Source organism: Jaculus jaculus, chromosome 1 (genome assembly GCF_020740685.1).
Source record: "Jaculus jaculus isolate mJacJac1 chromosome 1, mJacJac1.mat.Y.cur, whole genome shotgun sequence".
In the NCBI taxonomy this organism is placed as follows: Eukaryota; Metazoa; Chordata; class Mammalia; order Rodentia; family Dipodidae; genus Jaculus; species Jaculus jaculus.
The window spans coordinates 19,965,272-19,984,485 of record NC_059102.1 but is presented as its reverse complement, the minus strand read 5'-3'; the positions used below and the strand labels follow the sequence as shown (position 1 = coordinate 19,984,485).

The window sequence follows — 19,214 nt, the reverse complement described above, 5'->3', positions numbered from 1 at the left end:
CCACACTTCTGTTTTCTGGGTGACATGATGCGGAGATGAAGACTCCTCCCTGTCCTGCTGGGTCACAGCTGCTTCGGGTGTTTTCTCTCCTAGTGTGCCCATCGCTTCATCTTCAGGAAGTCCATGGGAACAGGGAGACCATTGGGAAGATCTCAGTTGCCAGCAAATGTGAGTCTGGTTTTCCTGCCCATTGGAGGAACTGCTGTGAGATGGACCCAAGAGAAACCATGTTCCTCCTGAGAATTTCTAACCCACTCCCAACTTCTTTTCATGGTTTGGTCAGAGTCATTCTTCCCAAACAGCCCTGGTCAAGTGACGTTGGCTAATTAAAAGCAACAAAAATTATTATTATTATTATATAATTATTATAACAACAAAAAATTACCCCCATGAATCTTTGTTGCTGAATTTCTTAGCTTGTTATCTCAAAGCCTTCTGTCTCCTGCCCACCATCTATCCAGCCACCTTCATTTCCTCTTCCACACTAGTCTGGATCATTCTACCTGCTCAAGATACACCAACATGTATGTGCCTGCCTGGCTGTAACAGACAGCCTCAGGTTGCTGGGATGAACTTCCGAACCAGGCACAGTTATGGGAGGACCGGATTTATTGAAGCTTACAGGTTGAGGGGAAGTTCCACACTGGTGGAAGAAGCTGGTCCGCTTTCACAGGTCCAGGCCGAGGGAAAAGCCACCACCAGTACAAGGAAGAAACACAAGGAGTTCCAGCGCTTTGCATATCTTTGGCTGGAAATTCCAGATCCGGCCCCCATACCTTAGAGCTGGACCCTCGGATCAGGCCACAGCGAGACCTCCTCCAGCTGTGGCTGGCGATCTAAATTACAAGCTTTAGTAAACTCCTCAATCAATTGGGGGGATATCCATTCAAACCACCACACTGGCCCTTCCTCTCTTCTCTGATGAATTCCTCATCTACCCAAGCCTCTGATGCTGATGATGATTCTCTGATCTCCCTGGTCTTCCCTTGAAGGTGAGGGTAGCACCCAACTGAGAGGGAGTACAATTAGGGAGACTGGACCCCTGGATATAAAAAAAAAAAAAGAAAGAAAGAAAAAGAAACGAAAAAAAAGGAAAAGAAAAGGCAAAAAAGTCTAGTTGGTAGAAATCAAAAATGATCTGACTTCTTATCTTTTGCCTAGTTCCATAGACCTGTTTTTTTTTCCACAATCAGGACCCTATCCAGGGAGAGAAGTCTTTTGCAGGATTTAAATATTGGGGTTGGTCAAGTTCAGCCCCCGGGACTTGGTGCCAGAGCTAATCTCTGCCTGAGACAGCCCCTATCCCTAACCAGCCAGCTGTCCCTCTGGTTCACTTGAGCCAGATGACAGCTCACCGCTGTAAGGTTATAAATACCTTTACAAGAGGACAGGCTCTCTGACTACTTGGGAACTTCTAGCTATGGGTGACTTTTTCCTTCGGCTGGGCCTGGCCTGGCTTGGTCCTGGCTAGGCCCAGGCCCAACTGAGAGAGTCCTCTAGCCGTTATTGTCCATATGGGCTCCTTTATCTCTTACAGTTCCCCACATGGCAGGAGATCCTTGAATTGTTTTTTCTCTCTCTCTTCTTTCCACAGCTTTTCTAGGCCCTTTATGTGGGATCTCTGGCCACATGGCTCTGTAATTCCCTCAATAAGTATAATAATTTAATAATTATCCTTATCAGTCTTTTAAAAATTCAATTCTTTGATTACAATTAGAAATGAACCTAGAGTTTGGGGTTCAAGGGCTTTCCTGAACCCTTGGCATTTCTGGCTGCCTGACCCTGTTATACAGCCTAGCTTTCATTCCCAGCCCTACAATGTCCTTATACTTAATTACTTTGTGCCTTCTTCCCATCTGTGCACTGGGAGTAACAATAGCAATCCTTACGTTAGGGGTGGAAGTGAGGGGCCAGTAATCTTCAGCTGATGGAAAATAGTCCAACATTGAATGTAGTAAAAATTACAGAATTCACCTTGCAAATACTAAAATTGTTGAATTTGGCTTGGGGAGCTGTCTCGGCAGTTAAAGGTGCTTGCTTTCAAAGTCTGCCACCTGAGTTTAATTCCCCAGTACCCATAAAATGCCAGATGCACAAAGTGGCACATGCATCTGAAGTTCATTTGTAGTGGCATGCCCATTTTCTTTCTCTCTCTCAAATAAATAAATATATATATATTTTTTACAAATGTTGAATTATATACTTTAAATGGTGAATTGTATAGTATAGTAATGAAATCTCAGTTAGACTTTCAAAGAAATTTAAAAATAGCCTCGTGTCTCAAAGCAGCTGTGAGGATTAAATAAATGAGTAGGTCAGGTGCATTTCCAGCAGCTCTGAAGAAGAGGACGGGCACGGTCAGTTACTGGGACTACTTGAACTCTTGGTCACACAGCCTTACGAGTCGTAGGGCCTGACTACCACGCTCTGGACTAGACTGTGGCCCCTGGAGGGCTGGCTCCATAGCTGGCCCTGGAGGCCTCACTCGGTGAGGCTGAAGGTGTGTTCTCTAAGTGTGCGACACAGGAGCATGTAGTACAACCACCACTGTCTGGCCTGCTTTCCCCAGTGATGTGGTGCTCGGCAGCAGCGGACGTCCTGTTCCTGATCGATGGCTCCCACAGCATCGGGAAAGGCAGCTTTGAGCGGTCCAAGCACTTCGCCATCACCGTCTGTGACGCTCTGGACATCGGCCCTGAGAGAGTGAGTACAAGTCCTGTCTGCCTTTGTGTCAGGCTGTCTTTTTTTTTGAAAGCGATAGAAACTCTCAAGCAGAAAAGAGAATGGATTGGCTGTGGGACTGGCAAGACCCAGCAACAAGTCGTGGCATGGTGGGTTCCCAGAGCTGCTGGGCATGCACTTACCTCTCTCATTTATTTAATCCTCAACCCCACCTCCTCTCAGTGTTGCTTTGGCTGACTTTCCTCCTAGGCAGGGTTTCCTCACTCAGCATAATTCTCCTGGACTTTCCTTCAAGCTAGACACCTCTGGGAACAGAAGTGGCAGAAGCTGATTTCTTTCCTTGGGGATCTGGCTGAAGGTCTAGAAGGGCTCCAACTGAACCAACTTAGGTCACATGACAATCTTATGGCCAATCACAGTACTGGATTGGAGAGGGAAGGCGTGAATCTGGTCTCCCAGTCGAAGGTTATGTTTAGATACAGCTTTCCGGGCTGAAAAGATGGCTTAGCGGTTAAGGTGTTTGCCTGAGAAGCCTAAGGATGCATGTTCCACTCTCCAGACCCCACGTAAGCCAGACGCACAAAGGTGAGGCAAGCTCAAGGTCACACTTTCCCACTTGGTGGCGCAAGCATCTGGTTTTCGATTGCAGTGGCTGAGGTCCTGGAGTGCCAATTCTCTCTCTCTCAAAAAAATTTTTAAACATTAAAGCTTTATGGGGGCTCTGCTGCTGAGGTAGGTATAAGGTGATGGATGTCTTCCTCTGTGATCTTAAAAGCTGCAAAATTCACTCCCATCCCTTGCTCAGTGGGACAGGGAATGCATACTGAGCAGACTAGACATTAATAGGAGACACAGCTCCTGCCCTCCCTGTTCACTTGAAAAGAGCCACCTGTGTGAATGCAGACAGAGCATCATTTCTTGGCTTTCCTGGCTTCAAATGTCCTAAATACTAGCAGAGTATGGTAGCTGTAACTCTTGTTTCTAAAAAGAGCATTTATAAGCAATGAGATAGAACAATGGCAGTGAATACAGGTGTTCCCCAGAAAGCAGACTACAAACGGCCCTCGGATGTGTGAAAAGATGAGCTCCCTCGGCCAGTGCGGTACAACTGATGGACCATTTCATTGGCTAGTTCAGCAAAAAACCCAAAGTTTGGTGACACTTCCCATGGACATATCCTTAAGAAACTGGAATTCCTATGCCCTGCTAGTGGGAATTTGAGTGTCCCAAATAATGCAACCTCTACAGGGCCATCGAACATCCCATCAGAGTGACAATGTCTTGGATCCTCTAACCCAGAAGTTCCACTCAGGGGAATTGATTGTACAGAGGCGCCCCTCACCCCGTGCAGTTGTTGCTTTCCTTATTATTTGTTACCATAAGAAAGAGTTCAGGCGATCTGAATGTCTCTTGCTAGGGGACAGGGGACTCCATGACGGTGCGTTCACGTAATGAAGCACCGAGCAACGGTATATGGGAAGGGAGCGAGGAAGTACTCTGATATGGAAAGACACCAGAACAGACCAAGGTAAACACTAGTGCTAATGGTGTGTAGAATCCATGGCTTTCTGTGAAAAAATGAAAAGAAATGGTTGGATATCTACACTGTGTTTACTTATGACTTACATATGCATAAGGAAACAGGAGGGTTAGCAAGAAGCTAAGGACAAGGGCCAGAGAGGCTCAGTGGATAAAGATAATGGACAAGCTGCACCAACGCTACCACCAGAGTTCAGATCCCCAGAACCCATGTGAAGCTGGACACTGCCATCCCAGCATGCCTATGGGGAACCAGAGATGGGAGAATCTTCCAGAAGCTTTCAGGCCAACTAGCGTGACAAACTCAGCTGTGAACAAGCAGAGACAACTGCCTTAAACAAGGTGGTGAGAACACCCCCAAGGTTGTCCTCTGACCTCCACACATGTATCATGGCTGCATATGATAACATACACACCAATGGGTGAATGCTAAGGGTAGTGGTTCCTATTAGGGAATCTATTATGTTCCTATCAACCCTTCTTAGGACTAAGTGAATAGGGCTCACTTCAAGTCTAGGGGCAGACACAGCAATACAAACTTTTCATGCTGCCTGGATTTTGAACAATGTGGTCTACCCCCCAAAATGGAAAAGTTTAGAAGGGTCTTTTAGAAGACCATAATTATTTGAATTAGAGAGCAGTCACATACAGGCTGAGAAAGGAAGTAGTGTTCTAAGTTAACATTCCTGGCTTAATCCTATAAAACCTCTAGGATTTAGGAGGAAGTGGGGCTTGGAAAGGAGGACCAGGTTTTCTGGAACAGGGCGTGTCATTTAGGAGTGAGAGCATTTTGCCCTGCGGTGCAGACACGGTAGTTTCTGTGGACATCCTAGCAGATAATCATTCAGTCCCTGCACAAGCAGCTCAGAAGTTCTGACCATGATGCCAACCCGCTACCCACCCTCAAGGGCCAGGGCAGAGGACTGCCGGGTCTCTGTCTTCCTCCAGGCAGGGCCCTGCTTTGGAAATAAATTCCCCTACAAGTTATTCCTGGAGGAGGAAGTGGTGCGAAGATCAAACACTATTGACCCTGGTGTTAACATCCTGTGTCCTGAAGTGAGTAGCCTGGAGATCCCTGAGGATGGCAGGTTGGAAGAGAAGAGAAACACAGAGGTTATTAGTGCATGCTATGTAGATGAGGAGACAAGCTTAGAGAAGTCAAATGACAGCTAAGTGTCACTGAGCAATCTCAGGCTGGACCTATGCATGGACGGCTGGGGCTGTAGACTCTCAGCTCAAGACTGTTCTGCCTCTCCTGAGCAGGCAGCCTGTGGTTAGGAAAGGGGATGGCACTTGAGATTCACAGCCTGCTATCACAGTAGCAGCTGACCAGCCAGCAGTGTGGCAGTCTGTGAGGGCAGATGGGAAGAAGTAAGAAAGACCCATCAACAGACTGCATGGCCAATAACATCACGAGTAGATTATAAAGAGTTTTGAGAGCTAACCTCAGTGTTGCTTGATATATAGGTTTGGGTCACTGTGACCAGAATACTTGTCAGAAACAAGTTAAAGAAGGAAAGGTATTATTATGCTAGGGAAGACATACGTGTGTTTCTGTCCCAGGGTGTGGAAGCAGGAGGTGGCATGGCTCTTCCCATGGCACGGACCAGGAAGTAGGCTAGAAGGGCCAAACGTAGCTCTCAAAGGCTTGCCACGATGGGCTGCTTCAAGTAGGCAGGGGCCACAGCCTGCAGATGGTGCCTCAAGCTTGAACCAAGTGTTCAGAACATGCTACTCACTGGACTGCATACAGCATGCAGCATCAAATTCCAGGCCTGATTTAGGTTTGATCTTGGCAAAAACAGAAAATGCTTGTGCCACCCAGAGTGGTAAGATACTGGAGACTTCCAGATGAGGGACCTTGTTTATCATCATTTTTATGTGAAAAAAAGAATGCATAGTGACTCCACCTTATAAAGAGAGCAGAACATGGGTGCTGGGGGTGTTCAGTTTGGGCTTGAGACTTTTTTACACCAGGTCCTGGAGAAGAGAGTAAATGGCCCACGTTTGGGAGAATGAGTATCTTGGCTGAATCTACAGACCATCTGGCACTCTGTAGAAAGGCTTTGCACTGGGGTGATTTTTGTGGCTTCAAGTTTGATATTTTAGGCTGCAGTGTTGTGTAGTTTTCATTGTCTCCAAGGACAAGGGATTTGATGGACATCTAATTTTAGCTTCCTAATGGTTTTCAAGTAGCTTAAAGTTGAGGGTTTTTTTTTTTTTTTTTCTTTCTGTGTGCTCTGTATTGGTGAGGTGGTTTACACCTTCCTCTCAACACTTAAAAGCTGAGAAGTTCACTTCCTGCTCTAATAGCACTGTGATTGCAGTGTGGTGAGAAATGTGGGAGGGTTTGCTTGAGAGCATAAAGTAAACTGGAGATAAAAGGGAGCTATTTTGTCCCCAAACCACCAATTACATGAAATACCTTAACTCCTGACCTGGGCTGCTTCCTGCATGCCTGGGTTTGAAGTTGTACCCTTCCTGTTTAACTGGAGTAAATAGACCCAGCTGTTGGTCTCAAGGGAAGTTCTCCAACCCACCCACCCATCCACCTTTTAACCAAGTAATTCATTTACATTGTTCAATAAAAAGATGGACAGTGAAAAAGATGTCCTCCTACACATTTCCTATTTACCACGCCCCCCCGCCCTGCCAGAATCATCACTTCATGCAGATGTGAGCAATATTAATACACGATTTTGTTTTCTCCTTTCTATAAAGGATAGCATTGTTTTATCTGTTGTCCTTTATTTATTTATTTTTGTTTTTTTTGAGGTAGTGTCTCACTCCAGCCCAGGTTGACCAGGAATTTACTTTGTAGTCTCTGGGTGGCCTCCAACTCACCACAATCCTACCTCTGTCTCCCGAGTGCTGGGATTAAAGGCGTTCGCCACCACACCCAGCTATCTCTTGTCTTTATTATCACATTACCTTGGCCATCTTGCCATGTCTGTATATTGGAGATATTTGGCAGCTAACTTCTGTCCCATCATAAGGATTTACCAAGGTCTAATTAGTTAACTCCTACTGATGAACGTTTGCTACTTCAAATATATTGGGATTTTCTAAGGACAGCATTTCACATACGTGGAAGAATATCTGTAGAATAAATCCCCAATAGCCCTGTGCACTTTTTCTTTCCTTCTTTCTTTCTTTCTTTTTGATAGGAGGAAAGTTTTTATTTTGGTTTAGTTTTAAGGGGAAGCTTCCTGAGGACAGGGAACAGTATGGCATGAGCAGAGACTGGCATCACCTCTGCCACAGCAGGTGAGAAGAGCAGCAAGAGAGTGAGCCAAACTCTGGCAGGGTTGTAACAGGGTGCTCGGGGTCCAGGAAAGGCCTTAAACCCCAAACCCTAGGTTCGTTTCTAATTTTATTATTTTTTGGTTGTTTGAGGTAGGGTCTCACTCTAACCCAGGCTGACCTGGAATTCACTATGTAGTCTCAGGATGGCCTCGAACTCACAGCAATCCTACCTCTGCCTCCCAAGTGCTGGGATTGAAGGCATGCACCACCACACCTGCTTGTTTCTAATTTTAATCAAAGAATTGAATAAAAAAGACTGAGGAGGAGAATTCTTAACTTATTATATTGAGGGAAGTACAGAGCCAAGGAAAGGCACCCACGTGGCTGGAGGTCCCACGTGGAGGGCCTGGAAAAAGCGTGGAAAGAAAAGACAGAAAAGAAAGTTCAACGAGCTCCTGCCATGTGGGGAGCTGGAGGGGGTAAAGGACCCCTGTGGAGAGTAAGGGCTAGGGGGCCCTCTGTGCTGGGTCTGGGCCTGGGCCGAGCTAGCCAAGGGCCAGCTGAGGGAAAAACTCACCACAGAAGTTCCCAAGTGGTCAATATATTTTTCTCTCTTTATTTGCAAGAAGAGAGACAGAGAGAGGGAGAGAAAGATTGGGTGTGCCAGGGCCTCTTGCTACTGCAAACGAACTCCAGATACATGCACCACTCTGTGCATCTGGCTTTAAGTGGGCATTAAGGAATCAATCCTGGGGTCATTAGGGTTTGCAGGCAAGTACCTTAACCTCTGAGCCATCTCTCTAGCCCAGTCCTATGCATTTTTAATATTCAGCGTATATTGATGATTTGCCCTCCACAGGTGCTGTACCAGCTTACACTTCTCCAAGCAATGTTTGAAAATATTTTCCTTTTTATTTATTTATTGCTAAGCTGATGGAGAAATGGTATCTCTTGGGTAAGGGGAATCATCTTGCTACACAAGAGCTGTTTGTATTTCCTATTCTGATCTCTGCTTATAGCCTTTGCTCATTTTCTGCTGGTTTGTTGATTCCTGGACATTCATATATTTAAAGAAACCAACCTTTTGCCCCAACTTGAGTGGGGCAAATAGTCCTTCAGTTTTATGTTCATCTTTGATTTGTGGAGATGTGTTTTGCCCTCAGATTGATCTTTACAAGTCTTAAAGATTAAAGGTTGGATTTCAGTTCTTAGTAAAAGAAGTCTTTTCTGTTTTCAAGTAACAAGGAAATTCTCCCAAGAGGAATGCTAGAACTTTTGTGGTTAAAATTTTCACACTTGAAGCTTAAAACCCTTTGCAATTTCTCCTGAATGTTTGTAGGCAGCTCTCCAGTTGTCCCAGTCATCCTCCATTGTTGAGCTGTTCCTCGTTTTATCACATGTAAATTCAAGGAAAATCATGGGAAGGATTTCATTCTGGAAACTTCTCCACAGCAGTGATTCTCAGTGTCTATCCCCCTAGGTGTCACTGAAGATTGAAATTTCTTCCTGTTAGACACCAAGCAGCTTCCTGCTTGCATGAGGCCAGCTGGGTGAGCCAAGGGCAGCAGCTGTTTCTCTCCCCAGTGCCTGGCTGCTCAGGGATCACAGTGAGGGCTCAAATAGGGAGCAAGGCCCTGTAGTTGCTTAAATGTTCATTACGTTACCCATTTAAAACCTCAGACAGAACTGACCTTAGTTATAAGACTAGCTGGGGACTTAGTGATTCAGACACTTGCCTGCAAATTCTAAAGACCCAGCTTCAATTCCCCAGTACTCACATAACAAGGTGACCCAAGCATCTGGAATTCATTTGCAGTGGCCAGAGGCTCTGGCACACTCATTCTTTCTCTCTTTCTTTATCTTTCTTTCTTTCTTTTTTTCTCTTTCTCTCTCTCTCTAATAAATAAATAAAAATTTTAAAAAAATATAAAAAGAATAGTTGGCATCTCCACAAAATTTAGTAAGCCAAGAATTAAGACAGGATTTGGGTCCTGAAGAGGAAAGTTTCCAGTACTCACTGCTTGAGATGCACTGTGTGACTTTCCTCAGCTGCTCATCTCCAGTTTTGCAAGACAAATGTAGTTTTCTCCTATGGTTACCTCAGTTAGGACACATATTCTGTGTGCATTGGGCACCGAGGTCACTGCAGAGGTCCTGTAACTCCAGAATTTCACATCTCAGGTTTCAGAGTTGAGTGTGGTCTGAAGACCTGGCCTTTCTCTAGGTAGATGGGAGCAGGCCCAGAGGGGTGACCCAGGCATGAAGTATAGGGGGTGTTGGCACCTGTGGTTGGTGGTTAGCCACCAATGACAGTGGCTGGGCTAGCTCCTTTTTTGTCTAACTGTCCATGAAGGCTTTGGAGAAAGCAAGCACTGTAATAGAGCCTTAGAGAAAATCAGAGACCCAGAATCCAATGGCCATACCCCCTTTCCTTGCTAGTGTAAGGGTCCGAGAATCACTGAAGAAAGACCCCAGCCTCAAATAGTAAGTAAAAACAAAGAGCATTTATTCTGCAGAATCAACCAGCCTGCGGGGGTTGACCATTCATACACAATGGCAACCTTCATAAGAACTCTCAGACTCCTTTTAAGCATAGCTAGAGGAATTTTGGAGGGCTTAGTCTTTTCTAACATGATTGGCTAATTTGAACAGAAACCATACTTGTATTCTTGTGATTGGTCCTAAGATTTTGGTGGGCTAGGTCTGGGAGAATTCTAGGCAGGTTAGGTAATCTTTACAATGATTGGCTAGGCAAGCAGCAGTTAGAGGTGTGTGTCACTGATTGGTTGGGGCAGAAGGCATGAAAGGTACATGTCTGGGCATGTCCAGGAACTTGGGCAGCCGTCTTCCCAGCCACATGTCAGGGCAGGCCCTTTCCAGAGTCCTGCCTGCCTGTCTGGGAAACTGAAACTTAGGCCTAGTTAGAGTGGCGCCTTACTGAAGGCTGTCATGGCGTCAGTTTGGTCCCTTCAGCTAGTCCTGAGCAAGTAATTGCACGGTGTCACCTACATAGTTTTTAACCTTTTACTGCAGTAATGTAGACATGAACTGTAGCCCTGTGGCTCAGATGAGATGATGCAAGGGTTGGTATGTAACAGCACCCCAACTGGGAGGCAGCCTGAGATGCGAGCAAAGCTCTGCTTAAAGCCACTCACTGCCCAGCTGCCGGATGGGTGCTGTCCTCGTGAGGGGTGTGGGCCAAAAAACTGAATGGAAAAATCTCATAGCAGAACGTAGGCATATTTACCATTTCCTTTCAGGTTTCTCAGCTGGTGATCGGAAGCTCCTTGCAGACAGGCAGAAGCTCCCACGCCATGTTTGCTGAGTGGCCAGGAGCCAGGGTTATTAACCTTGCTTTGTCCCTTCTTTCCTCTTTGAAATGCTCATGATTTGACCACAGTCTCGGGGCCTCTGGGCCCTGTCTTCTCCTGCAGGTCAGAGTGGGGGCATTGCAATTCGGTTCCACTCCTCATCTGGAATTCCCCTTGGATTCCCTTCCAACCCGTCAGGAAGTGAAGGCAAAAATCAAGAGGATGGTTTTCAAGTATGTATCGTGAGTTATCGCGTGCTTACAGTGAAGCCAGATGCTCTTAACATCGCTCCCTGGAAGGGTTTCTTTGGGCTACTTCCAGCACCCAGCTGTGCATAGCAGGCCATGAGATGTCTCTTCTTAAGGCTGCCCTCATTACTGCATGATAACATCCAGGTGGGAATTTAAACACCAGGACGACATTTGCTGCTATCATGTGTAGTTATCAGCTAGTAGGAAGAAAAGGTTATTTATTGAGGGTCCAGACTGGGCGAAAGACTGGGGTTGTGGGAGGAAGACTGTGTGCCAGTCACAGCCATGCAAGAAGGCCCATGCAGTTTGGGTGGTTCACTGCATTTTCTAAGCACTCTTTTTTTGTGGTATAAAACTAGTAAGTTCTCTTTTGTGACTGAGAGTGCTTTAAAATCATGAATAGCTGTTAATGTGCTCATCTGTAGACACACTGTAAGTACGTGCACATAGTAGGGTCATGACTTCACTCACATTGTAAATCAGCTGATGGGTTTGTGATACGCATTTGCTCATATATACACAGACATAGACATATTTTGCAGATAAATGCTCTACCACTGAGCTATGTCCCTGCCATATTTTGGGTATAAATATTTTGTATGCATATGATGTATATAAGGATGTGTCATATAAACATATGCACATATATATTTATATATCCATATCCATATACATCACACACACACAAACAAAATGTTCCTCACAAGTTGTCACAGAGGAATGACTTTGAATTGCCACTTGCTGCCTCGGTCTCTGGATCTGCTCTGGTTTCTACTGCTTCCTGTGCCAGTGTCCAGGGGAGTTCTGCGCAAAGGTCTCCGGTCCCAGCCATCCCTAGCTGTCAGCTCCAGTTGCAAAGGAGCCTTGAGACTCTTTTTCTAGTCGCAGGCCTCTGTCAGTACACCAGTGCTCTTGGGAACCTGACGCCCTACACAGGGCACTGCAAAAATGCTGGGGACCCCGCCGCCCCTGTTTGCCCTAGGCACTCTCGGTAACTTCGTCTTGGGCCATTCACCCCAGCCCTTGTCCCTGCATGGAAGCATTGAACTGGAGGAGGGGCAAGTCAGAAATCACAAAAGAAAAAGCACATTAATGTTTTTTAAATTGTATTCGTTCACACTGGCCATTCTTTTTATTCTCTGGGGACATTGTGCCTTGGGGCCTCCAGGACTCGGTTTCTATATCCTGGGCCCAGACTCACAGAGAAGCACTTGTCTCAGAGTCACCGGGGACAGAACTGTGAAGGGAGTGATTGCAGGTGCAGACGCAGGCCAGTGATTCTTAGGACTCTGAACTCGAGCAGATCTGTTCCTATCCACACGCCCTTGCCTGCTTCTCTAGGACTGTTTATACACTCTTTTTCTTTAAAGGCTTAAAAAAATTTTTTTAAATATATTTTGTTTGTTTATTTATTTGAGAGAGACAAAGAGAGAATGGGCATGCCAGGGCTTCCAGCTACTGCAGATGGACTCCAGACACATGTGTTCCCTTATGCATCTGGCTTACGTGGGCCCTGGAGAGTCGAACCAGGATCCTTTGGCTTTGCAGGCAAGTGCCTTAACCACTAAGCCATCTCTCCAGCTCCTTTAAAGGCTTTTTGGTATATGATTTCTATACCACAAAATTCATACATGCACAATTCAGTGAGTTGGAGTATATTTGCAGCTACCACTATACTGTTATTTACATTTTCTTATTTATTTATTTATCTATGAGAGAGTGGAAGATAAAGAGAATGGGAGCACCAGGGCCTCCAGCTGCTGCAGATGAGCTCCAGATGCATGCACCACCTTGTGCATCTGGTTTACATGGGTCCTGGGGAATCAAACCGGGATCTTTTGTCTTTGCAGGCAAGTGCCTTAAGTGTTAAGCCATCTCTCCAGCCTGTATTTACAACATTTTCATCAGCCCCTAAAGAAACCTTTTTAAAATAGGCTTCTCCTACTTCTCCAAATAAGATTTATAAGTGGCCAATAAGTACACACAAATATACTCACCCTAGCTTCTAGGGAGATATAAATGAGAACCACAGTGAGGCCATCTCACACCCACTAGGAAAGCTAAAATAGAAGATAGACATGTCAAGTGTTGACAGGAATGTGGGGAGATTAAAACCCTCACACATTGCTGGTAGCATTGTAAAGACATGCCTCCCTCTCTGAAAACAAATTGGCAGATCCTCAAAATGTTAAATATAGTTACCAGATGACCCAGCGATTCCACTTGGAGAAAATTGAAAGCATGCCCCAAGGAACACCTGTGCGGCACAGACATGTGACTGATGATTGGATAAACACAACATGGTATGTCCATACAAATGAGTATTAATTCAGCTAGGTGTGGTGGCACACACCTTTAATCCCAGCACTTCGAAGGCAAAGGTAGATTGTAACATTGGAGGCACATTAAGAATGCCAAGGCAGGGCTGGAGGGATGGTTTAGCAATTAAAACATTTGCCTGCAAAGCCAAAGGACCCAGGTTCGATTCCCCAGGACCATATTAGTCAGATGCACAAGGTTACATATGAGTCTGGAGTTTGTTTGCAGTGGCTGGAGGCCCTGGTGTGCCCATTCTCTATCCCTCTTTCTCTGCCTCTTTCTGTCTCAAGTAAATAAATAAAAATTACACACACACACACACACACACACACAGAGAGAGAGAGAGAGATAAAAAATGCCAAGAGAGGATGTTGGTCATAGAGGAGTTCACCTCTTCTTTGGGGCTGCATCTGGTTAGCATTTCCATATCCTCACATGACCATAAGAAGCAGCAAAGAAGGCAAGGAGCTTGAAGCTCCTTTTGGTCACAGTTGTGGGGTCACTGGGGACAGTGCAAATGAAGCTATGCTCATGTGCCTCAGAGCAGAGGAACGTCGGCCCAGCTGAAGTGAGCTCTCCCGGTGGAAGTGAGCTCTCCTGGTGCTCTCCATCCTTTCTCTGCAGAGAAGTGTTTCACGTTCCATGCTGGACCACGTTCAGAAAACGCCACTACGACCCAAAGCCCACTTGCCTTTCTGGACCAAAGCGAGCCTCCCAAAGTGTGGCTTTGGGTGGCTAAGAAACCACTTAACCACTCCCTTCTTTCTGCTTTGCCAGACATTTTAAAGATATAACATTCAGTCCCCTAGTACTGTACCCCACAATGTGAAATCAGGTGACTGGTGACTGGCTCCTGAATGCCAGTGCTCCCGGCCAGCTGGCAGGCACAGGCTTGCCACTCACTCTAATCTCCCAGCGGCCCAGCCCTGAGTCCTGGGTGACTGAATCCTTGCCACCTCTCACAGAGCTCTGTCAAGACTCTTCCACTCCTCATTGCTATAATACGAAACCACAGAGCTTCCTTTAGATGCTTTGACCACGTTAGCATTTAAACATAGTTTTTTAAGTAGTTAGGGGGCTGGAGAGATGGCTTAGCGGTTAAGCGCTTGCCTGTGAACCCTAAGGACCCTGGTTTGAGGCTCAACTCCCCAGGGCCCATGTAAGCCAGATGCACAAGGGGGTGCACGCATCTGGAGTTCGTTTGCAGCAGCTGTAGGCCCTGGTGCACCCCTTCGCTCTCCCTCTCTGCCTCTTTCTCTCTCTGTCGCTCTCAAATAAGTAAATAAAATAAAATAAAGGCCAATCTGTTGGGCTTGCCTCAAAAATAATTTTTTAAAATAGTTAGAATTACAAAGAATTTTATTCTTTTTAATGTTTTCACTTAATATGATTTGGTGTGTTCTTCTACACAAAGCTGTATTAACTTTCATGTTGGTCCTATGAATGATAATGAAATAATCTGAAGAACTGGGCTGCCATAGTGCACCTAGTCATTTCTCATTATCCCAAAAGGAAACGTATGGTTGAGCCTAGCAGTTTTGCTTATAAAAAAAAGAAGCTATGCACTGGAGAGATGGCATAGTAGTTAAGGTGCTTGCCTGCAAAGCCAAAGGACCCATGTTCGACCCTCCAGGTCCCATGTAAGCCAGATGCACAAAGTAACACAAGCACGCAAGGTCGCACATGTACACAAGGTGGTGCACGCATCTAGAGTTCATTTGTGGTGGATGGAGGCCCTGGTGTGCCAATTCTCTTTCTCTCTCTCTGTCTTTCTTGCTCTCGCTCTTGCAACTTGCTGTGTCCTCGTTCAGCCTCCCCGAGGCGCAGTTCTCAGGTCTGCAGTGCCGTGCTGTTAAACTAGTGATGTACGCTAACGTGTGTAGATGGCTTACACTTAAAAAAAAAAAGGGTCAGTCTGTTGGGCTTGCCTCAAAAAAAATCTATAATTAACCTCCCTATATTTACAGTTGGATTTCTTATGAAGTCTCAGAGTCTAACCTACACCTGGCTCATTTGCATCAGAATCACTCGGGAGTGGGCAGAGCTGATTTAAAATGTAGATCGTGGCCTGGGGAAATGGTTCAGTGGATAAAGTACTTGCCAGGGAAGTGCGAGAACCGGAGTTTTCATCCTCAACACCCACATGAATCCCAGATGGGCATAGCCGCCCGCCTGTCATCCCAGAGCTTGAGACGGTGAGGAATATCCAGGACAAGCAGCCTAGAAAGACCAGCTGAACTGGTGAGGTCGGGGTCCAAGTACATAGCAGGATTCTCTGCGTGGGGCTCTCTTCCCCTGTTCAGTGAGGATAATGCTGACACCATTCTCTGCAATTGGAAGGATTACATTCAGCAAGAGATCTATAGTGTGTGGTACACAGCGGAAGCCCAGGTTATCCTGAAAACTTGGATGACAGGAGCCCCTGATGAAGACCCTGGAAATAAAACCCGGGGCCTTAGCAAAGTAGTTGCCATGGGAATCAGAATCCCCTTGGCTGCCTTTAGTGTGTAACTTGAGACCCAACACAGTGCGGCCTGTAGGCTTCTAGGAATTGCCGATTCTTGTTAATGTGCACTAACTTAGCTCACCAAGACAGCTGCCCTTGAAGAGCTTGCTTAAGGTAGAGAGCAAGCTTTGGGATTCAGTGTCATCAGTAACCATCGATAACCCATTGTGTTCATGAACCCCAGCACACAGCGTTTGTTGCCCTTTGTCTTTGATTTTCCAGATTGAGCCAGCACCTCCTTTCCTAGTCAGCTGGTTTAGCCTGACCCTGTTCAGATGCTGTGTCCCCTGGGCAGCCTGTTCCCTGACAGCTCTGCCACAGAGGACTGTCTCCTCGACTCATGAGCATGCTGTGTCTTTGTCAGAGCTGAGAGCTCTGGGTTAGTGGATTCATCCATGTCACTGTCCTTTCTCACTAGTAGTCCACAGTAAATAGTGGTATAGAAAGAGCAAGTAGCTGGGCATGGTGGCACATGCCTTTAGTCTCAACACTCTGGAGGCAGAAATAGGAGGATTACCATAAGCCATTTCCCCAGCTCTTAAAATTTTTATTTATGTGTGAGGGTAGGGCAGATAGAATGGGTGCACCAGGGCCTTCAGTAGGTGAACTCCAGATGTGTGCGCCCTCTTGTACATCTGGCTTACGTGGGGCCTGGGGAATCGAACCTGGCTCCTTTGGCTTTGCAGGCAAATGCCTTAACCACTAAGCCATCTCTACAGATACACCATTTTAATGTTAAAGAACAACACACACACACACACACACACACACAGAGCTGCCATTGGCTTCCATTGGGTTGGTATTTGCACAAAACAATGACATGACAGTGGGCCTCTCTGAAAGAGCTTAGTTGAAAGTAGGAACTATATGCATTAATAGTCATAGTGTAATCTTTGTGTGTGTGCGTGTGTGTGTGTGTGTATGTGTGTGCGCATGCGCATGAATGTATGCACATGACCCCATCCATAGGTGGTAGTTAGTGAGCATCTCAGAGTGACATTCCAACAGGGTTTTTTAATATGCATATATTTAGTTGCTATAACAATCCCATCACTTTCTGCAGTTGCTCCTGTCTGGAGATACTACCATTGGCTGAAATATTTGTCTTCAGTGGGCTGATAATCCACTAACTTCAAATTCTGTAATGAGTTACTGTTTTCTGCCCAGCTGATGCTCAAAAGCCAGCCACCAGGCTGGAGAGATGGCTTAGCAGTTAAGCACTTGCCTGTGAAGCCTAAGGACCCCAGTTCGAGGCTCGGTTCCCCAGGTCCCACGTTAGCCAGGTGCACAAGGGGGCACACGCGTCTGGAGTTCGTTTGCAGAGGCTGGAAGCCCCGGTGCGCCCATTCTCTCTCTTTGTCTATCTGTCTTTCTCTCTGTGTCTGTCACTCTCAAATAAATAAATAATAGTAATTTTAAAAAGCCAGCCACCAACATGGGTAACCTTCCTAGTTTGAAAGTACAGAAATTCTGCTCTGAGAGTCCAAGCCCAATTCCTACAATGAGGCTGTAAGCATTGGACAGTCTCCACAAACCTTCACACAGAAGACTCTTGGACCACTGTGACCTGACCTGGAGGCAGTTGGCAGCATTCCAGCATCCGACCTCAAACTCGGACATGAGTCACTAAAGCTGGATCACAGACAAAAAAAAATCATCTGGTCTTTGTAGCAGACTCCACCCAGCACCCTTAGAGATTCCTCCCGGACACACAATGTCCCTAAGTTCCCAGGACGCACACAGATGGAAGGTGGGTGTTAAACAACTGATTAGAGTTGTGAGTCGGAGTCATCCCTGAGAGTTTGGGGAGAAAATACACATAACACACACACACATCAAGGCATTGTGACCCAACACAACAGACATGTGCAGGTGACCCTCAAGTCTATGGAAAAGGTGGCCCTCCACGCACCCTTGTGGAGTGAGTGATGGCGATGTCGCTTTGTGGCTCTACAAGGAGTCACCGCCACTCTGCTAACAGCAGCGGTTGCCTCCATTTGGCCTTCACCTCGCTGACTGTGTTCTTCCTCCCGTCCCCAGAGGGGGACGCACAGAGATGGGCCTTGCTCTGAAGCACCTTCTCCGCCGAGGCTTCCCGGGGGGCAGGAACGGCTCCGTGGCCCAGCTCCTTATAGTCCTCACCGACGGGAAGTCCCAGGGACCCGTGGAGCTGCCCGCCAAGCAGCTGAAGGAAAGGGGCATCGCTGTGTTTGCCGTGGGGGTGCGGTTTCCCAGGTAAGCACCCTGGGGACTGCGATGTAACTGAAAGAGCTTTCCCAGCCTCAGCAAGAGAGGGGAGGTGGGAGAACTGCCTGATCCCCGTGTGCTTCTGGCTGCAGAGTGGCCCAGGGTGTGTGTGCATGTGCAAGTGGAGGCCAGAGGACATACAATTCTTTAATTCATCTGGAATGAATAAATAAATAAATAAATATATATATATATTTATAATACTGTATAACATATAATACATTTATACCATTATTAATACATATTATATAATAATATTATTATATGTTTCTTGCTCATGCTGGGGGTTCTGGGGATACAGAGACAACAATATAGCTCTGCACCTCATGGGAAAGAGCTACATGATGAACCAGTGAATGAGTGAATAAATACGAGGCATAACGTTGGGAGGAGGTACTGAAGACTGGCGGGGCGTAGAGAAGGTAGCTATGTCAGCGCAGTGTGCGGGGCCTTCGTTATCAGCAGCAGTGTGGGTGGTGGGGGTAGCAAGCCCTCCACAGAGCACGCGAGCAGTCAGGCGATGGCCAGGGCCCGGGCCATGAGCAAGTAGACAGCTGAGCAGCCAGCAGGGAGCTGAAGCCCAGAGAGCAAAGCAGAGAGTCGTCAGCAACAAGGGGAGGAGCAGTGTCGGGCCTAAAGACTTCGTTGTAGATACTGATGAAGGCTCTGGGCTTTATTGGAGCAGAGGAGTGACATTTTCAGATCACACTGGCTGGTGGACTCAATAGGAGGCTTTGGAGCAGCTCACCACAGAAAGAGTTCTCAAAGCAGCGAGCAGGGCTGGAGAGATGGTTTAGCGGTTAAGCGCTTGCCTGTGAAGCCTAAGGAACCCGGTTCGAGGCTCGGTTCCCCAGGTCCCACATTAGCCAGATGCACAAGGGGGCGCACGCGTCTGGAGTTCGTTTGCAGTGGCTGGAAGCCCTGGCTCGCCCATTCTCTCTCTTTCCCTCTATGTGTCTTTCTCTATGTCTGTCGCTCTCAAATAAATAAATAAAAAATGAACCAAAAAAAAAAAAAAGCAGCGAGCAGCTGGAAGCCTGCCATAGGATGGCTGGACTCCGGGTGCATGTTGAAGGCCTCGGAGCAGTGGAGCAGCTTCTCCCAGCCTCTTGG

At 46.5% G+C, this 19,214-nt stretch overlaps 1 protein-coding gene across 3 annotated transcripts in view; it reads left to right on the top strand.

Moving 5' to 3' along the window:
- Vwa2 (von Willebrand factor A domain containing 2) overlaps window positions 1–19,214 on the top strand; it is a 49,974-nt gene that overhangs the window by 15,270 nt on the left and 15,490 nt on the right. For all 3 annotated transcript variants that reach the window (XM_045144577.1, XM_045144581.1, XM_045144587.1), the window contains 4 exons: window positions 94–168; window positions 2,570–2,703; window positions 10,902–11,011; window positions 17,895–18,089. In XM_045144577.1, coding sequence (XP_045000512.1) covers window positions 94–168; window positions 2,570–2,703; window positions 10,902–11,011; window positions 17,895–18,089 — 514 coding nt within the window. The remainder of the gene's footprint in view (window positions 1–93; window positions 169–2,569; window positions 2,704–10,901; window positions 11,012–17,894; window positions 18,090–19,214) is intronic.